Here is a 23,319-nt window from a genome sequence, read left to right as displayed (position 1 = left end):
AAAATATTCATTCACTATAACTAACTGAATATTCTCCAGTTTAAATTAAGATTCTAATTCCATTTTCCTCCCCTCGATACTGTTTACGCTTTTTTTAAAAAATAAATAAATTAATTAACATCAAAATTTTATTTTTTATTATTATTCAAATAAAATAAAATAAAACTACAAAACAAAATTTTTTCACTTTTTAATACAAAACATTCAAAATTTTATACCACGTTGATTCACTGTGGTTACGATAGCAGAGGCAAAAATGATTTTTTTTTTTTTTTTAACAAGTTACATTATTTCGAGCATGTAGTTTTTGAAGATTTTATAAAGATTATCATTGAATTTTAAAGTGAGATTAATTTAATGTATATCAAAATTTGCTATTCAGATTAAGATCCAAAAATGATATTTATTCATTTCCAAAAAAAAAAAAAAATGATATTTATAAAAACACATATTCTTTTATGCAAGTAAAGGTAACTTTGGTATTACAATTAATATCATTAAAAGCTCCCTTCCCATTCCATTATGGGAGGGAGGATAGCATGGTTGCGACTTTTGCGCTTGCGCGGCCGCCTCTGCCCGGAAGAAATACCTAGAAAAGCTGAAGAAGATAAATAAATGTTATCTTTCCTAATAATGCATTTTATTTTGAGCTTACTAAAATATTTCCAAAAGAAACGTTAATATTATTATTAATGAGCCACGACAGAACACTTCCATTTAAGATGGTTCATTTTAGGTGCAAATCATAGCAGTAAAATAAATAAATAAGTGGCTTTTGGATTTAAGATGGGTCAGTCACACCCCAAACAGTGGTTCGGAAGTATTCAAACAACCCTTGATTAGGATTGGAGGTGACAAGTAAGGCTGACAAAACAGGTACATGACACGACTCGATTACGAACCACGAATATCCGTTACACGATTAACATTTACAGGAATACGACCCGCTTAACTAAATGGGTTAGCGGGTCTGACACGATTATAATACGAAAAATAGCCGGGTAACTCGATATGACCCGTTTAAAATAAACGGGTCATATCAAGTAGACAAGACCCGACACGACCCATGCTCTTAAAAGGCAACCCGACCTGACCCAACACGTTAAAAACACTAAATCCTAAATTTTTTATTTTTTATTTAAAAGAATAAAAGACACAGAGAGCATGCAATTTTTTGACAAAATCGGGGCAATACACTGATTCAACCATCTTAGCACAAAAAGACACAAAGAACACGCCTTATGAAGTGGAAGTCACTCGTTCGAATCCCTCCTCCCCCTCTTGTGTGGACATGTCAAAAAAAAAAAAACATTTTTTTTTGTCAAAATCCCACTTAGAACATCAATCTTAATATAATGGACAAAACCAAATAATAAATTTTCTAACAAAGAAAGCACAATCTAATGAAGAGGCCAAAACTATCTTCTCCTTATCTTCCTCAAAATCAAAAACTAGAGCTGTACAGATTATCAACATCAACCAGAACCTCCCACCACCACTGTTTCCACCTTTCAGAGCAAGAGAGAGAGTAAGAGATATACCGCCGTGACAGTGATGAGAGGTGGCTGACGGCGAGGAGGTGTGGCTAATGGCGACGGCGAAGAGACAGAATGTAGACTGCAGAGAGGCTGAGAGAGAGAGAGAGTCGAGAGGGAGAGAGACCGAGGGTCTCAGAGCAAAAGAGAGAGGTGCGGACGGCGTACTAGGCGAGGCGTAAGGCATTTAGGTGACTCTTTAGGGTTTTTTTGACCTTTTTTTTTTTCTTTTTTTTTTTACCGGGTCTGGCAGGTCGACTTGCTAGACACAAGATTAACCGGGTCTTAAACGGGAAACTCGATCGATTAAGACCTGAACTCAATAAGGCCAAACCTAATACTTATTTTTTCGTATTGAGTTCGCGAGTCGTGTCAAAATTGTCAATCCTAGATTGACAAGACCACTAATTGAAGTGATTATGACCATCCATGATAGCTCGGTGGTTGTCAAACCACCTCTGATTCTGGTTGTGACCACCTATGATAGCTTGGGGTGGCACAACTAATCATTATTATCGGGTGTAGTTTGACCACCTCAAGAGAGACCCACAAGCCTTTTTTTTCTCTTAAATTTTTTAATCATTGGCATGATGTGGACTGTTCATTTTAAATGAACGGTCTAACAGTGAATCCAAGTCCAAAACACCTCACGTGCTAGCTAGAAATCCTAATTAATTTCTTTTAATTTTGGAAGTCAAGCATATTTGTTTTCTTTTGTAGACTTTAGACAAACTTATAGATCCCATCCTCTACTCGAAACCATGATTTGATATGCGGCATAGATTCGAATGATTGATGAAAGAAATATAAATATAAAATTTTAATATAATCATTATGATAAAATTTATTTTATATATAAGATTTTCTTTTTTGGAAAAAAAAAAAACCCCAAAAAGCTTAGAAGGATCAAATTTATTTTTAGTTAGGGTGATGATTATAAGGATATTAGGAGTAAGTTTGAGGTTGCATTTCAGCAAAATAGAGCTTTTAAGTTAAAAATCATTTTTCGACAAAAGCTTCATTCTTAAACTTTTGTTAAAAGTGTGTTTTGACTATTTTTTTTTTTTGACTTTTTTTAACTTTTAAAAGCGTTTTCAATATTTTTTTATCAAACGGATTTTTTTAAAAAAAAAAAACAAAATTTTGTGTAAAACTTACTTTTAGGGCCTGTTTGAGATTGCATTTGAGTGGCTTAAAAATGTTTTTAACACTAACACTCAAAAAGTCTGTTTGAAAAAAAAATAAAAATTACTCAGTAAAAAAAATTAAAAGCGTTTTTAAGGGTTCAAAAAAGCCTAAAAATAACCAAAAAACACATTTGACAAAAACTTAAAAATGAAGCTTTTGTCCAAAAGCTCTTCTTGACTTAAAAACTCTATTTCTCAAACGCAATCTCAAACATGCTCTAAATGCATACTCTAACATGCAATAAGTCAATAAGATAACCTTACATACTTTTATTAGTAAATGAAGGTACCTTTAGGGTTAGAAAATCAGTTTATGGGGGGTAGTATGGGATCGGTAGTTGGCGAGAAAATCACCCGTTTGATCGAATATGCTACCAATCAATTTTTACCTCTTATTTTAGTGTGTGCTTCTGGAGGAGCACGCATGCAAGAAGGACGTTTGAGCTTGATGCAAATGGCTAAAATATCTTCCGCTTTATATGATTATCAAGTAAATAAAAAGTTATTTTATGTATCAATCCTTACATCTCCTACTACTGGTGGGGTAATAGCCATATATATATATATATATAAAAGCTTAAAAATGAAGTTTTTATTCAAAAGTTTTTTTTGACTCAAAAGCTATATTTCTCAAACGCAATCCCAAACAGGTTCTAAACTCATACTCTAACAAGCAATAAGTCAATAAGATAACCTTACATACTTTTATTAGTAAATGAAGGTACCTTTAGGGTTAGAAAAAATATATATAAAAGCATTGTTTTTTTTTTTTTAAACATGTCCGCACAAGAGGGGGGAAGGGGATTGTAACTAGTGACCTCCACTTCATTAAGTGTGGTCTCAGCCGATTGAACTACCTCTTGGTGACATATATAAAAACATTGTTACTCCAATATATCGATACATAAATGAAACTATCTTTAGAGTTTGCTTTCAAGGCTTTATTAATGTAATATATATATATATATATATAGTAGACTCACTGTTTAGCCGCGCATTAAACGCTATGCTCATTATCTTGACTTCATGAGTGTTATAGCTGGCTTGCCAAGACCCGAACAAAAAAGGCTTTGACTTTATACTCACATGGGTAGAGTTCAGTTAGTGAGATGCAGTACACTGATCTGTATCAACAGTAATGCACACTAGTGTTAGAATATATATATTTTTTTACTGTTTAAATAATTATTTAATTACATTTTATAATTAAATAACATTAGCGTGCATGACTGTTCATGTACGCCAGTGTGCTATAGATCACTGCTAGCTTGTAGAGTTCTTGTAGGTATTCTTGTACATAAACAAAATGATTAAGTGCATGTTAAAGTGTGCGTTTGAGGAGCCTAACAGTTTGTTTAATATTCAAAAAGTTCGTTTAAAAAAAAGAAAGTATCCGTTTGGTAAAAAAAATTGAAAACGCTTTTAAGGGTCTAAAAAGCTTTAAAATGACCAACACGTATTTGAAAAAAAGCTTAAAAATGAAACTTTTACCAAAAAACGTTTTTTTACTAAAAAAATATATTTCTCAAACACAATTACAAATATGCTCTAAGAGCTTTACTCAACGTTTCCTTTTCACTACAAGACCAACACTAAAATTGTAATTGTTCCTCTTAATGGTCTAATTTTACGAAGGTAACACAATAGTTATGTCCTCATGATCATACACCAGTAGTACTGCCCGAATTGCAAATTATGAACACTACCTTAAACAAATAATGTGTAACAACGGAAAAGGAGAATAAGCAGTAGTTTGAACGTCTGAAATCATAATTTTCTAGAATTATAAGGGCAGGGTTTTTATTTTATTTTTTTTTTATTGAAGAATAATTCGAAATCTTATTAAAGTTCAAAGAGAGCAGATCAATAAAGGAGGGATGTTTCCTCCTTTCTAATAATATCACCAATGCATGGTGGAATACAATGCCACCAATATTTATCAGTGACATGGGTACAAGCCTCTTTTGCTAGATTATGGGCAGCAGAATTTGCTCCCCTAAGAACATGAACAAAACTTGACGTTGCGAGATCACTCATATAACGTTTCACATCTTCCACAAAATGACCATAGCTGCTCTCGCATGATCTAGTGGAGTTTATTGCATTCACAACCGTTAGAGCATCTCCCTCAAACATTACATTTGAAAATCCTAGCTCCTTAGCAAAGATCACGGCGTGAAGGGCAGCAATTGCTTCAGCCACTGTAGGGTCCGCTGCTATCCTCTTTTTGATACCACGAGCAGCCACAAATTGCCCATTTGCATCCCTTGCTAGAAGTCCCAGCCCAACACAAGAATTTCCTTGATCTATGGTAGCGTCCCAGTTCACTTTTATCATATTCACCGGTGGTGGCTGCCAGTTGGCCGGTTGACCTTGTTGTATTGCACTGCTCATCCCCTCAGGCTGTGCATTTATCCGCTGAAAATACTCCAAACCAGCTGCTGCATTCGTGAACATTAAGGATTTTAGACTATTAAAAAATAATTGTTGGAAAACAGTCATTAATGTTAAAATTTGAACAAAAAATGACTGTTGGAAAAACAATTGTACATGTTAGAAAAGAAAAGATGCATTAGATTTTACTCGGAAAATAATAGGTTAAAAAAGTGAAACAATCATTTTCATTTTTCGATCACATACAGTACTCGTCATACATCCACTTTGGTGGCGCTGAGCAGCACAATTTATGAACATTTATATCGGCACCTTTTTGAAAAATTCAAAACGTACAAGACTCCCCACAAGAATAAAACATCATGTATGAAATTCAATACTTGAGAATTTTTAGATAATATTTCATTTCGGATTCAGATTCCCTCAAATTGAGAGAAAAATTAGATAATCTCTAATTGTGAATCTTGTCTGTCCATTTTTATCAAAGAGCCCACATCACGCCATGTGTCCCAGTTAAATTAAATAATAAAATATTAATTAAATTTTAAAAAGAAAAATATTAAAATCAAATGATAAAAAACTAGGTGGTTGGCCACCCCAGTTGAGCAAAATGCCGGTCTAGGGTCGCTGAAGCCACCCCTAAGGACCAAAAAAATTTCAAAAAATTTGTTTATCTGGCCCTTGGGAGTGGCTTCGGCCAAGCCACCCCATGACCTTTGGGGGTGGATCTGCCACCCTCAAGGTCCAAACCCATTATTAAAAAATGATGGGTTTGGACCTTGGGGGTGGCAAATCTACTCCCAATGGCCATGGGGATGGCTACCCTAAGGGCCAAATAAAAAAAAATTTTGAAATTTTTTTGGCCCTTGGGGGTGGCCGAACCACCCCAGACCGCCGCCGAAGCTACTCCTAGACTCAATTGAGGTGGCTGGCCAACCCAATTTTTTATTATTTGATTTTGATTTTGATTTTCTTTTTAAAAATTAATTAATATTTTATTATTTAATTTAAGTGGGACACGTGGCATGATGTGGATTGTTGGATAAAAATAGACGGCTAGGATTCACAATTGGAGATTCTCCAATCCGCATCCGTTTCAAATTATCATTTCATTAAAAAACTTAAGAACCATTCATTAATGTTCTAATAATAATTTATTTTTGTTTTTATTAGAACTTGCTAATCATGTGAGGGTAGTGTGTTTGTTAACAGACTCTCTTTCTTTTTTCTTTCTTTTTTTACTAAAAAAGTCAAAACATTATCAAATAACTTTCAATACAAGTCACTAAAAAATAAAAATAAAAAACAATTACGTAGCTTCAATAAACTTCTCAACCCAAAAACAAAAAAAAAACATCCTTAATTAAGAAGTTATCTAACACAAATAATTTAGATGAAAATATTGGTTGGATGGATGTAATAATTAAAAGGGTTTCTGAAGCCGTGTTGTATATATTATTGTCAAAAAGCACTTGAGCTTTTGGGATGGCATAAAGTTGATGCTTGCGTCTGAGTAGCCTTTTGTTGGTCATCATTCATCGAGATGGACATTTGCTTGGTTGCGTCTTATAAAAGCAAAAGAAAAACAGCAAATTTTGCTCTCTATCTGGCCCATGACAAAAGAAAAAGTTACCTCAGGAGTTGCAGATTTCTGTGATAATTCACCGATTATTGAGAGATAAAGTTCACAGTTTGGTAAGAGTTGAAAAGACTTGTAGACGGAGTGGTAAATGCCGAAGGGTTGTTGTGCCAACTATGCATAAAATTCAACCTAGTTTATTCACCCCCGCCGGCCCTCAAAAGTAGATAGCCAGGATGGAGACGCATGGAGAGGTTAATCGGCTTTAAATGTAGCAAAATTAATTAGTGCTTTTTTAGTTTTAAACCAAGATATTAATGGCTTATTAAAAGATAGAAGCTTTTCTTTTTTTCTTTTTTTGGGTTGGTGGATAGAAGCTTATTTATAGCTTGCATGGCATGAAGTTGTACGCTAACAAGCTACACCAGAGTTACATATATAGTACTTTAGACGCGTAATTTGCATCGAACTATGACTATTGGTTTCCTGATTCATAATATTGCTCGTATTAATTTGTGTTTCTTATCACCTATAATTTAAATTTAAGAAAATAATTTTAAAGAACATTGTTGGCTCCATGGATGCATTAGCAATTCAGTGGCGAGCCACGGCACCCCAAAGCTTTTTTTTAAAAAAAAAAATTTTTCTATTTTTCTCAAGTTTCACACAACTCCCAAAACAAAGAAAAAAAAAAAAAAAAAAGAATTCTCTCCTACTTACGCAAGTTACCATTTGACACTTTCAAAAAAAATTTAGCGTCACCTTCAATATAAATTGTCTGGCTCCGCCACTGATTAGCATCGAAATATTTCAACTTTATTTTATATTTAGAAGGTAAACCTAATGGATATAGATATATAAGGATCATGATAACAATATTCAAACTCATCACTAGTGGGAAATTTTGCCACCTTTTTTTTTTTTCTTATTACTAAATAACTTTTTTCACATTATAAAATAACTTTATTTAATTACTTTTTGTAATAAAATATTTAAAATTAATACTTTATATCACATCAATTAATTTTTATTATTATTAAAAAAAAAAAAAAACTAAGAATGATTTGCCAAAACACAGGCTATATATATATGCAATACCTTATTTTATTTTTATTGTATTGAATTGATCTGATAGTGTTTACCGATTATTAATTTTTTTTTTATATATAATAATTAATTTAATGACTGATTGATTTTGTCAGATAGAAGATTCTGATTTTTTTTATATATAATAATCAAGTCTTGACTCTTGATTCATCATCGGTCTCCAGCCAAGGTGAAATGACATCAACTGGGTAAATCCAAAAAGAGATCTTAAAAAAAAAAAAAAAGTAAAAAAAAAAAAAACAAAAAAAAAGGATTTTTGGCTTTCCAATCTCCATGCATGCTGTGCCTGAAAGACGTGAAGTGAGGTGAAGAGATTATTAACTTTTGACAGTCACCCCGCGAGTCTCACGCTTCAGTAAAACAGTTAAAAATCGCTACTTTCCAACCGTTCAATTCAAATTCTGCCGTCAATTCGAACGACACTCGCGTCTCCGGTCCAACACAGACATCCTTCGTTTTAAATGACCAGAATAGCCTCATCCCATACGTGCTATTCCCCTATAGCGAGTGCAGGATCGTTTAGAAAAGCGCGAGTACGGATTGAGAGGAAACCCGCCACTTTTTTGTCTTTCCCGCGGCCATTAAATGAGTCACTCTGTGCCCAAACTGTATCACACTTTAACGTGCACAGCGGAGCTGAGAAAGAAAGAGAGGGCGCTCAACAAACAAAGACTAACTTGGAGAAACAGCCATTAATGCAGACCTCAACCACCAAACCTTAGAAGAAGTAGTAGTAGATATTCACACACTCCACACGCTCGCTCACCAAATTGCCAATCTCTCACATTCAAACCCTACTTTATACTAAACTCTCTCTCTCTCTCGCTCGCTCTGCGGTTTATCTCTTGGCCGAAGAAAGCATTTGGATAGATCTTGATCTGGATGTGGAACTCGGCGGAGAATGTGTTTGCTAGGTTGCCGTCGTTCAGGGAGGAGGGCGAGGATGAGGAGGCGCTCCGGTGGGCCGCGCTGGAGAGGCTGCCCACCTACGCTCGCGTGCGGAGAGGGATCTTCACGGACATTGTTGGAGACACCAAGGAGATCGACGTGAGCGAGCTCGAGGCCCAGGAGCAGAGGCTCGTGCTGGACCGGCTTATCAACTCGGTCGACGACGACCCCGAGCGGTTCTTCAATCGAATGAGGCGCCGATTCGACGCGTAATTCTCTGTTTGGATTCGGTTCTTGATTGTGCGGAACATTTTTCTTTCCACCTGTTTGGTTGCTGAGAAAATGTGGGAAATTAAGGAGAAGGAAATTTGAATTTCACATTAGAAAGAGAAAAAAAAAAAAAAAGAAGCAAAAATTTGAAGTTAATTTCTCTGTTTTTCAGCAACGAACAGAGGATTTGGAGTTCACGGCATGGTCATTCTTGTACTTGCATTTTCTTTTCCTCTATCTATATAGTTTTCTTATAAGTAAAGGCTATAGGCAACCTTATAAAATCCTTAAACCTACTAGACATATAGCAAGTTCTTACAGTAACTGTTTCTTGTATATGATCTGAATTATTTGGCTTTTCCCATTTTTCAATTGTGATTCCGTTCCCGGTGTGCGTTATGCAGGAGTTCTGATTAATTTTGTGCTCTGTTTCAGTGTGAAATGTGTCGTCATTGTCTTTCTTAGTGTCATTTCTCCTCTCATAATAGATTATCTTCCAAGCTGAAGCTTTTGATTGGACATTTAATGTGGTTCATAGTTTATTGATTTTATTCCTTTCTCCAAATGTGGAATTACAGAGTAGATTTGGAGTTTCCGAAGATTGAAGTTCGATTTAAGAATTTAACGGTTGAATCTTTCGTCCACGTCGGAAGCAGAGCACTGCCAACAATTCCAAATTTTGTTTTCAACATGGCTGAGGTCGAATTTTACTCATTTTATAACCATTTTTTCCTAAGGGTCCAAGTTCATCCTATGGTTATTGTTTCATGTTATGGTTCTGATTACGTTTTCAAATTCGCTTTGTTCTAAAATTTCTTAGGAACTTTTAAGGCAGTTGCGGATATTACGGGGGAAGAGAAGCAAGTTGACAGTGTTATATGATATTAGTGGGGTTGTTAGACCTTCAAGGTGAATTTTAAAATTAAATCAGAACGCAGTTGTTCGATGTTCGTTCAGGTGTCTGTGTTTAATAAGGAGTTGTGCTATCTTATAGATTGACATTGTTATTGGGTCCTCCAAGCTCCGGAAAGACAACTCTACTGTTGGCTCTTGCTGGTCGCCTTGGAGCAGATTTGAAGGTATCGAAATATGTTCATCTTGCACAACCCTGAATATGATGCCTATATGCCTTTCTTCTTGGTAATCATGCTGTTCTGTTATAGTACAGAAAGAATTGCTTTATATGTCAAGTTATTTCTGACCCCCTGCAGGAATGACCTATTATTCGTCTCAGAATCATGGACTAATTTAATCACCATAAGCTGTTAAATTTTATGCATTTCAGCCTATACTTTGGTCTGTTCTGCCATAGTGAATGGTAATAATACTTAAATGGTTCTGAATAAAATAGACCATGAGATGTTATGAAGTTGTGCTATATTGTTGGTTTGTTCACATCATTCTGATATTTGTTCATTAGATTAACAATCACGAACTATTGAGGCATCAAAAGGATGCATTTTTGAGATAATTCAAGTGATCACATTCAATTGATTTGCTGATTAAATGAAATTTGCTACTAATTTCCTTGTTGGATTTATCATTTGCTCTTTTCCACTGGTACCTTGATCCCCTCTGAAGATGTCAGGTAGAATCACATACAATGGACATGGCCTTAATGAGTTCGTTCCTCAGAGGACAGCTGCTTATGTGAGCCAACAGGATTGGCATGTTGCAGAAATGACTGTAAGGGAGACTCTTGAGTTTGCTGGTCGCTGTCAAGGTGTTGGATTCAAATATGGTAAGCTTTGGGTTTCATGTGTATGTCTATGGATTATGCTTATTTAGATGCTGATTTGTGCATACTTCTGCTCAGATATGCTATTGGAACTTGCAAGAAGAGAAAAGATTGCTGGGATAAAACCTGATGAAGATCTTGATATATTCATGAAGGTAATTACAATGGTTAGATGTGTCTGGTTTGGTGTCTTTTGTTTTTTGCTTGATAGTTTATTGCTGCTAAGATTGTTAATAATATAATTTCTTCCTGTAGGCATTAGCTTTGGGGGGCCAAGACACGAGCCTTGTAGTGGAGTACATCATGAAGGTATTCTCCAGCATGAAAATCTAGTTGGAAGTGAGTAGGATTACTTTAGGTTTATGAAAGGAAGTCTTGCACAGCTACATGAATAGTGCTTGTTAGGTAGTATTAGTTTTGCAAGCTTACATTATCCCAATTCAAGTTTAAAATGACACCAAACTATCTCATTTTCTAGCATGGTGTTGAACAATATAAAAGGACTCCTGCAGAAGACCATGCAAAATTAATGGGAAATCCAACTACATGATTATGTCAGTTCCCATCCTAGTTCCGCGGAAGGTCATCAATTGTAGAACTTTTATAATCCAAGTTCAAGCTCATTTAAGACAAACACCATCTTTTCATCAATCTAGAGCTAGGTTTTTTAAGCTAGTGCAAGGCGGTCCTATTCATGTCATGACTAGAGCCTGGTATATCCTGGCTGTCAAACAGACCCTTGAATTGTCCACAGATCTAAATCTTCAGCCACTGGTTTGTAAATTTCAAGTGATTTTGAGATGTTTCAACTACATTCAGGGCTACAACTTTTGCCCATTACTTTAAAAAATAACTCAACCAATTAGAAACTATCAGACTGTGAGCTGCCATTTCACCTCAAACCAATTGGTGTTTGAGGAAGCAAACTTAAGTCTTTTATGGACCTCAACATCGTGCTTAACGGGCCTGTTTTTAGAGCGGTGGCAGGGAGTGGCATTGTGTCCTAACAATCCCTCCCTCACGATGGCACTCTCGTGACTCGATCCCATGACTTCCTGGCTCTAATACCATTTGTCGAACCATGAGCTGCCATTCCACTTGAAACCAATTGGTGTTAAGGAAGACAAACTCAAGTCTTTTTATGGACCTTGATATAGTGCTAGTGAGCCTGTTTTTAGAGTGGTCGCAGGGAGTGACATTGTGTCCCAATAGAAACTTTTCATAGACTTGTTCTATGTCAAGCTTGTCTTTTGAATATGAAAGAGGTTTCGGACTTGAGTGAATAGGTTGATAAGAACTGGTTTCATAGATTCCAATATCAAGGACATGACCTTTTGAAAAAGGCCATGAAATGGCATCAGTTCAAATTTCATGAATTCTCATGTAGGTTAAGCCACTAGGAACTGATATGTTTATGAAAAAACAAGTCTTTGGAGCTTTCTAGTAGTTCCCTTCAGTGGAATGTAAGCTTTATTAGAGTGGCTCACGATTGAGAGTTGAATGTCTTTGTTTCGTTCTTCAATTTGCTATATTCTTTTAGAGTGAGACAGGGAGGCGAGGACAAAATTCAGTGGGCTCCCTCCAAAAGAAGGTTGTTTGAAGTTAGATCCTCTTACAGTGTCCCTGTTCGTAATGACGACACTCCCTTCCCTTGGAAAGTATTTGGCAAATTATGGTTCCTTTGAGAGCGGTTTTCTTTACTTGGTCTGTGGCCCAAGGGAAGATCTTTACCATGGATAATCTTAGGAAGCGGTTTGTCATTGTGGTTGATTAGTGCTGTTTGTGTAAGAGGAACATGAAGATTTTGGATCATCTTCTCATTTGTGAGGTTGCTTGTGCCTTATAGAATGATATTTTCAGTCGTATTGAGTTGTCATGGATTATGCCTAGACGAGTAATAAACTTGTTTGCTGTTGGAGGGGGACTTTTGGTAGCATTTGGTTTGCAGTAGTGTGGAAGATAGTACCTTCTTGACCCTTGTGGTGTCTTTGGAGGGAAAGAAATTATAGAAGTTTCGAGGACCGCAAGTGAGCGGTGGTGGAATTTAGGTCTTTTTTACTTAATACTCTTTATCTTTGGAGAGTTGCGTCTGTTTATCCTTGTTTGCTTAGTTTTTATGACTTTCTTGTTCTTTTTTCTCCTTCTAGCTAAGTGTTTCTATTGTATGCTTTATGTGTACCTAGGTTGTGCCCTTTGCTTTTTAATGATATTTCGTTTACTTATTGAAAGAAAGCATCTCTTTATAGTTTATATAGTAGTTGTTAGAAAACTGGACATGGTAAGTTGTTACTGAATTTATTTCCTTAAAACATTATCGCTAATATATTATGGCAAAGATTTTAGGGTTGGACATCTGTGCTGACACATTGGTGGGAGATGAAATGCTCAAGGGGATCTCTGGGGGCCAAAAGAAGCGGCTTACAACAGGTGTTTACATTTTTAATTTTATTTTTAATTTTTAATTTTTTTTTACTTGTAGTGTACAGGTCAACTTCATATGTTTATTTATGGTGATTAAGCAGACATGTGATTTCCCAGGTGAATTACTAGTTGGTCCAGCGAGAGTGCTATTCATGGATGAGATATCAACTGGGCTTGATAGTTCTACTACTTGTCAAATCATCAAATATCTTAAGCATTCAACTCGTGCACTTGATGCCACGGCTGTAATTTCTCTGCTTCAACCATCTCCCGAGACCTACGAGTTGTTTGATGATGTTATACTTTTGTGTGAGGGCCAGATTGTATACCAGGGACCTCGTGATGCTGCTCTTGATTTTTTCAAATACATGGGATTTATTTGCCCTGTGCGAAAGAATGTGGCAGACTTCTTGCAAGAAGTAAGTGGTGGAGAACTTGAGACGTGACTTTCTGCTATATTATGAGGTAACTTTGTTCAAATTTTTGTACACAGGTTACATCGAAGAAAGACCAAGAGCAGTACTGGTATGTTCTGGATCGCCCATACCGGTACATACCTGCAGGAAAATTTGCTGAAGCTTTTCGTTCATATCCTGCTGGGAAGAATTTGTCTGAGGAATTGGAGGTTCCTTTTGATAAACGCTACAATCATCCAGCAGCCTTGTCAACATTTAACTACGGAGCAAAAAGGCGTGAACTTCTCAAGATCAGCTTTCACTGGCAGAGGCTTCTCATGAAACGAAACTCGTTTATTTATGTCTTCAAATTCATTCAGGTAGTACAAGTTATTAATTATTACAACAATCTTAAATCATATCCTAGGATTCTGAGGTGTTTTTGTTGATATGTCAACTTCTTGGTCACCAAAGCAGGAATAAACTGCTTAGCTTTCAGATTTTATTCTTAAATCCATTTAGTTTTGTTTTGTGTCAGATATATGAAATTGTGTTTACTTCTTTGGCCAATTATCAATAGTAAGTTCCAAAATTGTACATATAAAAACCGAAGGTATTTTCGATGATATGTCAACATGTTATATTAACTTCTTTGTCACCAAAGCAGGCCATTTATATCACTTACAGTTTTGACTTTTATTTGCAAGGCCATTTTTGTGTTGGTTGGGTAAATTATCTGAAACAAGGAATTCTAATGAAATTCTAGTGCTGATTCTCAAGTACAATGTACTGTTTTACAGCTTCTTTTGGTTGCTTTGATCACAATGAGTGTTTTTTTCCGGACAACAATGCACCATAATACAATTGATGATGGAGGCATATATCTTGGGGCACTGTACTTTTCCATGGTTATTATTCTTTTTAATGGCTTTACCGAGGTGTCAATGTTGGTGGCCAAGCTTCCAGTGGTTTACAAGCATAGGGACTTGCACTTCTACCCAAGCTGGGCTTATACCCTTCCTTCTTGGGTCTTAAGTATTCCAACTTCGCTCATAGAGTCTGGTTTCTGGGTGGCAATCACATACTACGTGATTGGATATGATCCTTCAATTACTAGGTAAATCTTATGTTCACATGAAGTTCTGAATGTATTCTGGCAGTTGATTTGGGATGGATTGTTATTTAACCCTTGAATATGCAGGTTTTTTCGGCAGTTCTTGTTATACTTCTTTCTGCACCAAATGTCAATATCTCTCTTCCGTCTAATGGGATCCTTGGGCCGGAACATGATAGTTGCCAACACATTTGGATCATTTGCTATGCTGGTTGTCATGACTCTTGGAGGGTTTATCATTTCAAGAGGTCAACAGGCATTCTTTCAATGTCTATGTTTTATCTGTTATTTCTTATGTATATTCATTTTCTTGTTACATTGTGACAGATGATGTACCAAGTTGGTGGATCTGGGGATTCTGGGTTTCTCCTTTGATGTATGCTCAAAATGCAGCTTCCAATAATGAATTCCATGGACATTCCTGGGATAAGGTACTATGACTATATCATCTTCTGTTCCATCTTCCTTGCTAGCGCTGGGATTTGTTGGTGTTTATTACCAAAAGGACAAAAAAAGAAATGAAAAGAATAGAAAAGGAAAGCTTGCGATTTTGCTAGTCTGGCAAGAATATGATGACATTTTGTAGAGAAAATTGAAAGGAATAGCATGATCGCTAAATTACATTCAAGGAGAGTCCAGATGCATCTGATATGTTATCCTTTCAACTTAGTTTTGTTCATGAATTCTAAGACATTATTATCTTTTAGTGTGATTATATCAGATGAAAGGTTATATTGAGATGTTCCAACAAAGTTTTCCTATACCAAGTTGTCTTGTATAATCTTCTATGGTGTAAAAGGAGCAATTTCGTGTCATATCTTTCAGTTGAGTTACTGTTCTAACAGTTTAAATTCTATCTTGAAACTTATAATTGTCTGTTACCTTATTTCTGTAGAGAGACAGGAACAACATGAGCTCACCACTAGGTGAGGCATTACTAAGAGCACGCGGTTTGTTTCCAGAGAGCTACTGGTACTGGATTGGTGTCGGTGCTCTGATTGGATACACAGTTTTGTTCAACATCCTGTTCACATTCTTTCTAGCTTACCTTAATCGTAAGCCATTTCTTTTTGTTAACAAGTTTACTAATAACTCCCTTATTGCACTGCATATTGGGCAAATAAGGTTAGATATGAAATAAAGGCTAATCAATATGTTCTTTTATATGCGTACAGCTTTGGGGAAACAACAATCAGTAGTTTCTAAGGAAGAGCTGCAAGAGAGGGAAAGGAGAAGAAAAGGCGAAACAGTTGTTGTTGAGCTGCGGCAGTTCTTGCAGCATTCGGGGTCATTAAGTGGTTGGGAAAACAAAATACATTGACTTTCTTTCATATTTTCTTTCTTCAGTTATTATTCCAAATTCTGACTCATTAGTTTATCATCAATTTGGCAGCAAAACATTTTAGGCAGAAAGGCATGGTTCTCCCATTTCAACCACTCTCTATGACTTTCAGCAATATCAATTACTATGTGGATGTCCCTATGGTGGGTATATAACTCCATTCCTTTACTCCATTTTGAAAAGCATGTTGACTACTCAATTTTCTGATCAAAGTACTACTTCAGGAATTGAAGCAACAAGGGATAGCAGAAGATAGATTGCAGCTGTTGGTTAATGTTACTGGAGTATTTAGACCTGGTGTTCTTACAGCATTGGTTGGTGTCAGTGGTGCTGGGAAAACCACCCTCATGGATGTATTAGCTGGTAGAAAAACTGGTGGGGTCATAGAAGGGAGCATACATATATCTGGTTATCCAAAAAGGCAGGAAACTTTTGCAAGAATTTCTGGTTACTGTGAGCAGACTGATGTCCATTCCCCTTGCTTGACTGTTCTGGAATCACTTTTGTTCTCTGCTTGGCTTCGGTTACCATCAGATGTTACCTTGGAGATTCAAAGGGTAAATATAAAAAATGTTTTGTCATATTTTGTATGCCTTGGGTTCAATATTACTGGAGGGTTGAATTTTGCAGGCCTTTGTTGAGGAGGTGATGGAACTTGTAGAGCTTACTCCACTGAGTGGAGCATTGGTTGGTCTACCTGGAGTTGATGGTTTGTCAACAGAACAGAGAAAAAGATTAACGATTGCTGTTGAACTGGTTGCCAATCCTTCTATAGTGTTCATGGATGAGCCCACATCAGGGTTGGATGCAAGGGCTGCAGCCATTGTGATGAGAACTGTGAGGAATATTGTAAATACTGGGCGAACTATAGTGTGTACAATCCATCAGCCCAGCATAGACATTTTTGAATCCTTTGACGAGGTAGTTATATGCATGTGTGTGTATGTGCATTACACACACACACACACATCTTCGAAGTGTGTGTATTAAAATTCCCCTAGGTTCTAGCTGGTGCATTTTCCGTCTCACAAAGATTTGCTGGTGCTTTGGTCACATCTGTACAGTGTAGAGACAGACCAAGTACAACATTTTATAACCAAGTGTTTCTAGATTGTTATGGTATATTCATTGATCCTCCCCTAATCTCATTACTCATATGTCAATGCAGCTTTTGTTTATGAAGCGTGGAGGAGAGCTCATATATGCTGGTCCCCTCGGGCCCAAGTCTCATGAGCTCATCAAATATTTTGAGGTCTGGTCTGCATGTTCATCTCTTAGTATATGTGATCTTGAAATGGTTATGATTTTGTCCCCAATTATCTGATGGTATAAATATTTGCTTCTGTAGGCAGTTGAAGGAGTGCCAAAAATCATGCCTGGATATAATCCTTCTACATGGATGCTTGAGGTTACTTCTTCTGCTGAAGAGAATCGTCTTGGAGTGGACTTTGCGGAAATTTACCGAAAATCAAATTTATTTCAGTATGCGCAGTTCCTGTGAATTCTTGCTATTGATTTTACTTTTTAGATAGAACTATTCCTTTCCTTGTATAACTTGGCTCTCATCTTCCATTTCAGACTTAATAGAGAGTTGGTTGAAAGCCTAAGCAAGCCGAGTAGTACTTCAAAAGAATTGAACTTCCCAACAAAGTATTCAAAGTCATTCTTTTACCAGTTTTTGGCTTGTCTTTGGAAGCAAAATCTGTCTTATTGGCGAAACCCGCAATACACTGCAGTTCGCTTCTTCTATACTGTCATCATCGCATTGATGCTTGGAACAATATGTTGGAGATTTGGTGCTAAAAGGTTTTCTTTATCTTTTGAAATATTTTTAGCTCTAGATTTTTATGAAAACCTTCTTTAGATAATTTGGTCCTTGGCTATTGAGTGCATTAGTACCACGTAATTTGCGTCATCACATGCTCCCCGCTAACTAGTTCTGTTACTTTTCGTGACTTGGAACTTGTCCAATAATGCTGCTGCTGCTGCTGCTTTAGGAGGATTAACAGAAACAGTCAAGTAATGGGGAGAATAAATTTATAAGTACATCTATCTAGTCATTTCAGTGGCAGATTTCTAGTATCAATGCCATGAACATGTACTGTTGGCATGGTGAATGGATCTTTTAAATTCTTAAATTGAGTGTCTTTCTCATTTGTAACAATCCGATGTTGTTTGACCATAACTAACACAAACCGCAAAGCTCTCTTAGGTAGCAGCAACTGAGAATAAGATTAATTGTTAAGTTGAGATGGTTTAGTCGCTTGCAATGAAGATCAATGGGTGTGCCAAGGCTTGATATGCTTTTGAATGGAAGTGCAGCAAATACGAGGACAAGGCAAAACAGAACAAGGGTCAAAGCTGCAAAGAGACATTTTGATGGCAGCTTATGATATAAGAGTAGAAATTTGCCAACTCTAAGACGAAGTCATATTTTGTTGGACTGATTTAAAGCTGTATAGTGCTATCCACATTCTAATTCGGTCATATTTCACTGGGGGCTGACGGTCAATTGGCAAAGTCTAGTCAGAAGTGGAGCATAGAACGTTGCCTACTGTTAATTTTTCCCTGAAGAATCTTCTTATGGTCTAAATGCCAGTCTGTACCATCAGATTCTTAACTCTTTTTTTTTTTTTTTTTTTGTGACAGGGAGACCCAGCAGAATTTATTTAATGCCATGGGATCAATGTATGCGGCTATCCTGTTCATTGGAATTACCAATGCCACTGCTGTTCAACCTGTTGTTTCTGTTGAGAGATTTGTTTCATATCGAGAGAGAGCAGCAGGGATTTATTCAGCTTTACCATTTGCATTTGCTCAGGTTTCCTTCTGATATTTTTTCATTATTCCTACTCATTGCAAAACATTGGATTCCTTAAAGTTAGCTAATGTTTCCCTGTGTGCAGGTTGTCATTGAGTTCCCCTATGTGTTTGCACAGACAATTATCTACTGCACAATTTTCTACTCCCTGGCTTCGTTTGAGTGGACTGTCTTCAAATTTATTTGGTACATATACTTTATGTATTTCACTATGCTGTACTTCACCTTCTATGGGATGATGACAACTGCTGTAACGCCAAATCATAATGTGGCTGCCATCATTGCTGCTCCATTTTATATGCTATGGAACCTTTTCAGCGGCTTTATGATTCCTCACAAGGTAATGAAGTGATATATTTCTTGCTTCTATAGTATCGGATTTTTTTCTTAATCAGACCTGCATGCCATGATTGTCTTGGATTTTTATATATTGATCAAAAGGAAATCTGCACGTCATTACTCACTTAATCACTCAAATTATTACATAGCATTCTTTGTTTAGGAACTCCTAGATATAAAAGCTGATGCTGTATTGTGCGCCAGTGTCTGATAGGAAGGATATATTAAATTTTTAGACCCAAAACTTACGGGCTGGATCATTCTTATCATTTGATTGGCTGATTTGTGGGCTAGAATCCAGTTTTGTAGTGTACTGATAATTCTCTTGGCTTGTCAACTTTTTATAGTGAGAATAACATGGCTATATAGTGAAATTATAGAGAACGTTTTTTCTTAAAGTTTATCAAAATCAATCTCCACCAATGAATTTTAAAAAAAAATTGTTTTAGACCCCAAATTACAACAATTCAGATTATAAAGCGAATCAGTGATTAAGCCAATAAAATCACCCCAACCAAACAATCATAAAACAAAATGAACACAAGGATTTGGTGATGAAGTAGAAATTTTTTGAAGAACTCTTCAATAGTAAAACTACTTTAAGGGCCAGCCAACTCCAAAGTTATCCACTATAGAAGATTCATGTTACAAATTAGTCAACTTACAAAACCTTTGTAACCCAAGGCTCAATTTGTAACCCTGGAAAACAACGCATTCACTTTCCATTGCAGTAACTTCAGAACTTCTGGCCTTTTTTTATAGGAATCACCTTCAAGAACAACCTTGTTTGCTATAACCCAAAATTCTGGTGGCTGAAGGTATTTCTGTGGTTTGGTTTATAATAATAAACAAGGAGAAGAATCAAATATGTTTAGGCTCAATGGTGTTTATAGAACTCTTCAAGAACAATGTAATACTACCTCTCTTTGTATGTGAAAATCATAGGTCATTAGGCTTTTATAGGCAGAGAGAAAACTGAAGTTTCAAGTCTAAGTCGACTAATAATTAATTTTGTCTACGGTCAGTTGGATCTATCCAAGTTTAAGTTGGATTGATCTAACTTTAGGGTAGGCTTTCCTTGTACAGTGTCATGGGTTGTCATGATGGTTTCTGTTTCCCTTGGAAAAGTATTTGGTGAACTAAGGTTCCATTGAGGGTGGTCTTTTTTGGTTGGTTGCCAGCTCTATGAAAGATCTTTACCATGGACAATCTTCGAAAGCGGCACGTCATTGTGGTTAATTGATGTTGTTTGTTTAAAAAGAATAGGGAGTCTGTGGACCATCGTTTGCTTCATTGTGAGGTTGCTTGTGCCATTTGGAATGTTTTCTTTAGTTAATTTGGGTTGTCTTGGGTCATGCCTAGACGAGTAGTCAATTTGTATGCTTGTTGGAGGACTGCTAGCAACACTTGGAGTGCTGTTGTGTGGAAGATGGTGCTTTGTGAAGAAATTAATAATCAAATGAGAAAAATAAAATAATAGCGAAATTAAAATAAAAGGGACACAAAGATTTTTACGTGGTTCGGTCTATGATCTACGTCCATAGATAAAGCCCTAAATGCTACATTATGCTTTTATTCAATTGATCTTTTACAATACATGATACTCCTATTTATAGGAGAATTGGGGTAGAATAAGTTTGGTAATCAAATCAAAATAATTTGATTACCATCAAATCTAAATACAATCAAATCAATTAGATTTGATTATCATCAAATCTGATTATAGGAGATTACAATTAATTACAATGAAATCAAATCCCCTAATATTCTCTAACACTTTGGTACTTTTTGTGGTATATATGGAGGGAATGAATGATAAAAGGTTTGATGATCGTGAGAGGATTTTGGAAATTAAGTCTTTATTTTTCAACACATTATATCTTTGCACAGCTACTTTTGTTTCTCCTTTGGTGATTAGTTATCATGTTTTTCTTGTCCTTTTTGCCTGTATTAGCTAGGTAACTTCTCTTGTATACTTTTTGTGTACTTAGGGGCACTTTACACTTTATGATGTCTCGATTACTTATATAAAAAAAGTTTTTGATCAAACGAACTTCAAATGAGGCTGCTATCAGGCTCTTGGTTTTTTGCATGGTTGGATCGATCCAAGCTTAAAGGTTTTCAGATTTTGATCGAACGAGATTCAATCGAACCATATGCAATTGAACTTGCGATCGAAGTTTCCAAATCTCCAATTCCAAATCTTCTTGAACCCTGGTTTGAACCAACCTCAACCCTAAACCTAAACTTACAACTATTGTGCGTGGGCCCATGTGGGTCCAGCTCACAACACATTAAAATCCCATGTTAAGTGGAGTGGTCTTTCAACCTAATGAGCTGCACAATAAAAAAAAGGACACCATAAAAAAATAACTGAAAGCTGAAAGAAAAGAAAGAGAAAAGTTTGAAAACGTGAGGTGCGGCACCAAGAAAGAGAGGAAAAAAAAAAAAAAACACAAACAGTGAGCAGTGTTGCGCTGCTCGGAGAGAGAGAGAAAAAGGGATTTGTTTTTTCTTGTATTTGGATGTGGTTTTTTTATAGGGAGGAAGAATAAAGGTTTCTTTATTCAAGAACAAATTGTGGGTTTCTTTATGAGGTGTCTTTGGGTGCTACAACAATAGGGAGGTGTAGTATTCCGAGTGGGAATCTCACTGTGGTATTGGTTTCACCATATTAAGGTGGTTTGTGGTGAGATTATAATTTTTTTTAGGACAGAAATTTCCTCCAAACCGATCTAGAGGAAATATCCTCCAACCCATATAAAATAGTGACAAGTGTTTGTAAATATTTAATAGGCACTTTAAATTTAGTCTAAATTAATAAACTGCTATTAATGACGTTAAGAATTTAATGTGTAGTTTAAATGTTTATAAACAATTGGCACTATTTTACATGAGTTTGAGAATATTTCCTCCAGACCGGTTTGAAATAAATTTCTCTCAATTTTTTTCCTAGAGAGTTTATATTGTTGTATTTCCCAATTTGCTGTGAACTTAAGTTCTGAGCATAAAATTGAGTGTTGTAAACTCTATTTTATTATAGTGGATTGATTTGATTTGCTCTGTAGTTTTTTCCTCTACACTGAAGGGTTTTCCATGTAAATTTTGGTTTGTTCTTGTGTTGGTTCACTTCTTTTTTTCTTTTTTTCTGGCATACATGTCATAAGTTGATTCACTTCTTTTCAGAGAATCCCGATATGGTGGAGATGGTATTATTGGGCAAACCCAATAGCCTGGAGTCTGTATGGCCTCCTAACTTCACAATATGGTGATGACAATGGACTGGTGAAGCTAGCAGATGGAATTCACTTGGTGCCTGTAAGGCAGTTACTCAAGGATGGCTTTGGGTATAGGCATGATTTCTTGGGTATTGCTGGGGTTATGGTGGTTGCTTTCTGCTTACTTTTTGCAGTCGTTTTTGCTTTTGCAATAAAATCCTTCAACTTCCAAAGGAGATGACCGGTTGAAGTTGTGTGCCATTAAGAATTGTGTTAGAATTGATGCATGCTTTCACAAGTATATCATCAGGTTCTGTGGCCTGCGAAATAAATATACCAACATGATTTTCTAGAATGTATTTTTTGTTTTACTATAGTAAAGATAACATGTAGTTAGTTATATGTGTTAATATTATTGTTTATTATACAGAATTTACTTATAAATGTTATGAAGTCAGATACCATTGGCATGTAATATTTTTTTTCTCCATAACGATTGGAGGGCTCAAAACCATTATTATGATGCATTGTGCTTTTCACTGGTCCCTCGTAATTTCTTTGGCATTATTGCACCTGTATTGTATATGTTATTCACACATAATGTTTAACTTATTTCTACTTTTTACCCCTTAATTCTTTCATCCTTGTCAAACAGGCCAGGATATTCTTTGATTTTGTTGAATTAGGTGTGCCGCATCATATTGTTAGCAGCCATTCTTAGGAATAGGTCCTATCAAATAAAAGAACGGTTCTAAGGGTATTCCGCAAACCAAATGAGTGCCAAGTCTTTCCTCCTCGCTCCTCACTAACGTAATTTTGTATATAGAAAGCCAAATGAGTTCACACATTGTAGACTCGTAACACTAATAAGGTTATAGACCTACATACAACCTACCACGTCCCGTAAGAATTCCCATTCCTACAAAGCTGTAAGTGTATGAAATCCACTAACTTAGTGACCATTTAACAAT

The 23,319-nt window shown here is 36.1% G+C and overlaps 2 protein-coding genes across 2 annotated transcripts; one reads left to right on the top strand and one right to left on the bottom strand.

The window, feature by feature from the left end:
• Window positions 1–4,585: 4,585 nt before the first annotated feature.
• Window positions 4,586–5,179, bottom strand: LOC132165167 (uncharacterized). Its single transcript, XM_059575660.1, has one exon. It carries the CDS (start codon window positions 5,177–5,179, stop codon window positions 4,586–4,588), a length of 594 nt encoding a protein of 197 aa, XP_059431643.1.
• A 3,266-nt stretch (window positions 5,180–8,445) lies between these two features.
• Window positions 8,446–22,889, top strand: LOC132165464 (ABC transporter G family member 32). The gene is made up of 24 exons (XM_059576046.1): window positions 8,446–8,959; window positions 9,539–9,659; window positions 9,781–9,869; window positions 9,955–10,039; window positions 10,542–10,701; window positions 10,777–10,853; window positions 10,954–11,007; window positions 13,035–13,125; window positions 13,237–13,538; window positions 13,613–13,894; window positions 14,315–14,631; window positions 14,716–14,876; window positions 14,956–15,059; window positions 15,524–15,683; window positions 15,804–15,926; window positions 16,022–16,113; window positions 16,195–16,527; window positions 16,601–16,891; window positions 17,139–17,222; window positions 17,319–17,452; window positions 17,549–17,776; window positions 18,620–18,791; window positions 18,877–19,131; window positions 22,317–22,889. The coding sequence occupies exons 1-24, from the start codon at window positions 8,685–8,687 to the stop codon at window positions 22,587–22,589; spliced, it is 4,263 nt and encodes a 1,420-aa protein (XP_059432029.1). The 5' UTR covers window positions 8,446–8,684; the 3' UTR covers window positions 22,590–22,889.
• Window positions 22,890–23,319: the final 430 nt, after the last annotated feature.

This window comes from Corylus avellana, chromosome ca11 (genome assembly GCF_901000735.1).
Source record: "Corylus avellana chromosome ca11, CavTom2PMs-1.0".
Classification (NCBI taxonomy): Eukaryota; Viridiplantae; Streptophyta; class Magnoliopsida; order Fagales; family Betulaceae; genus Corylus; species Corylus avellana.
The sequence above is the reverse complement of the archived record's forward strand: the minus strand, read 5'-3'. Positions and strand labels throughout refer to the sequence as shown.

Coding starts and splice junctions, on each gene's coding strand:
- LOC132165464 (XM_059576046.1), top strand. CDS start 8,685: ATGTGGAACTCGGCGGAGAATGTGTTTGCTAGGTTGCCGTCGTTCAGG. Junction 9,660..9,780: donor TTGTTTTCAACATGGCTGAG/GTCGAATTTTAC, acceptor AAAATTTCTTAG/GAACTTTTAAGGCAGTTGCG. Junction 10,702..10,776: donor AGGTGTTGGATTCAAATATG/GTAAGCTTTGGG, acceptor ACTTCTGCTCAG/ATATGCTATTGGAACTTGCA.
- LOC132165167 (XM_059575660.1), bottom strand. CDS start 5,179: ATGTTCACGAATGCAGCAGCTGGTTTGGAGTATTTTCAGCGGATAAAT.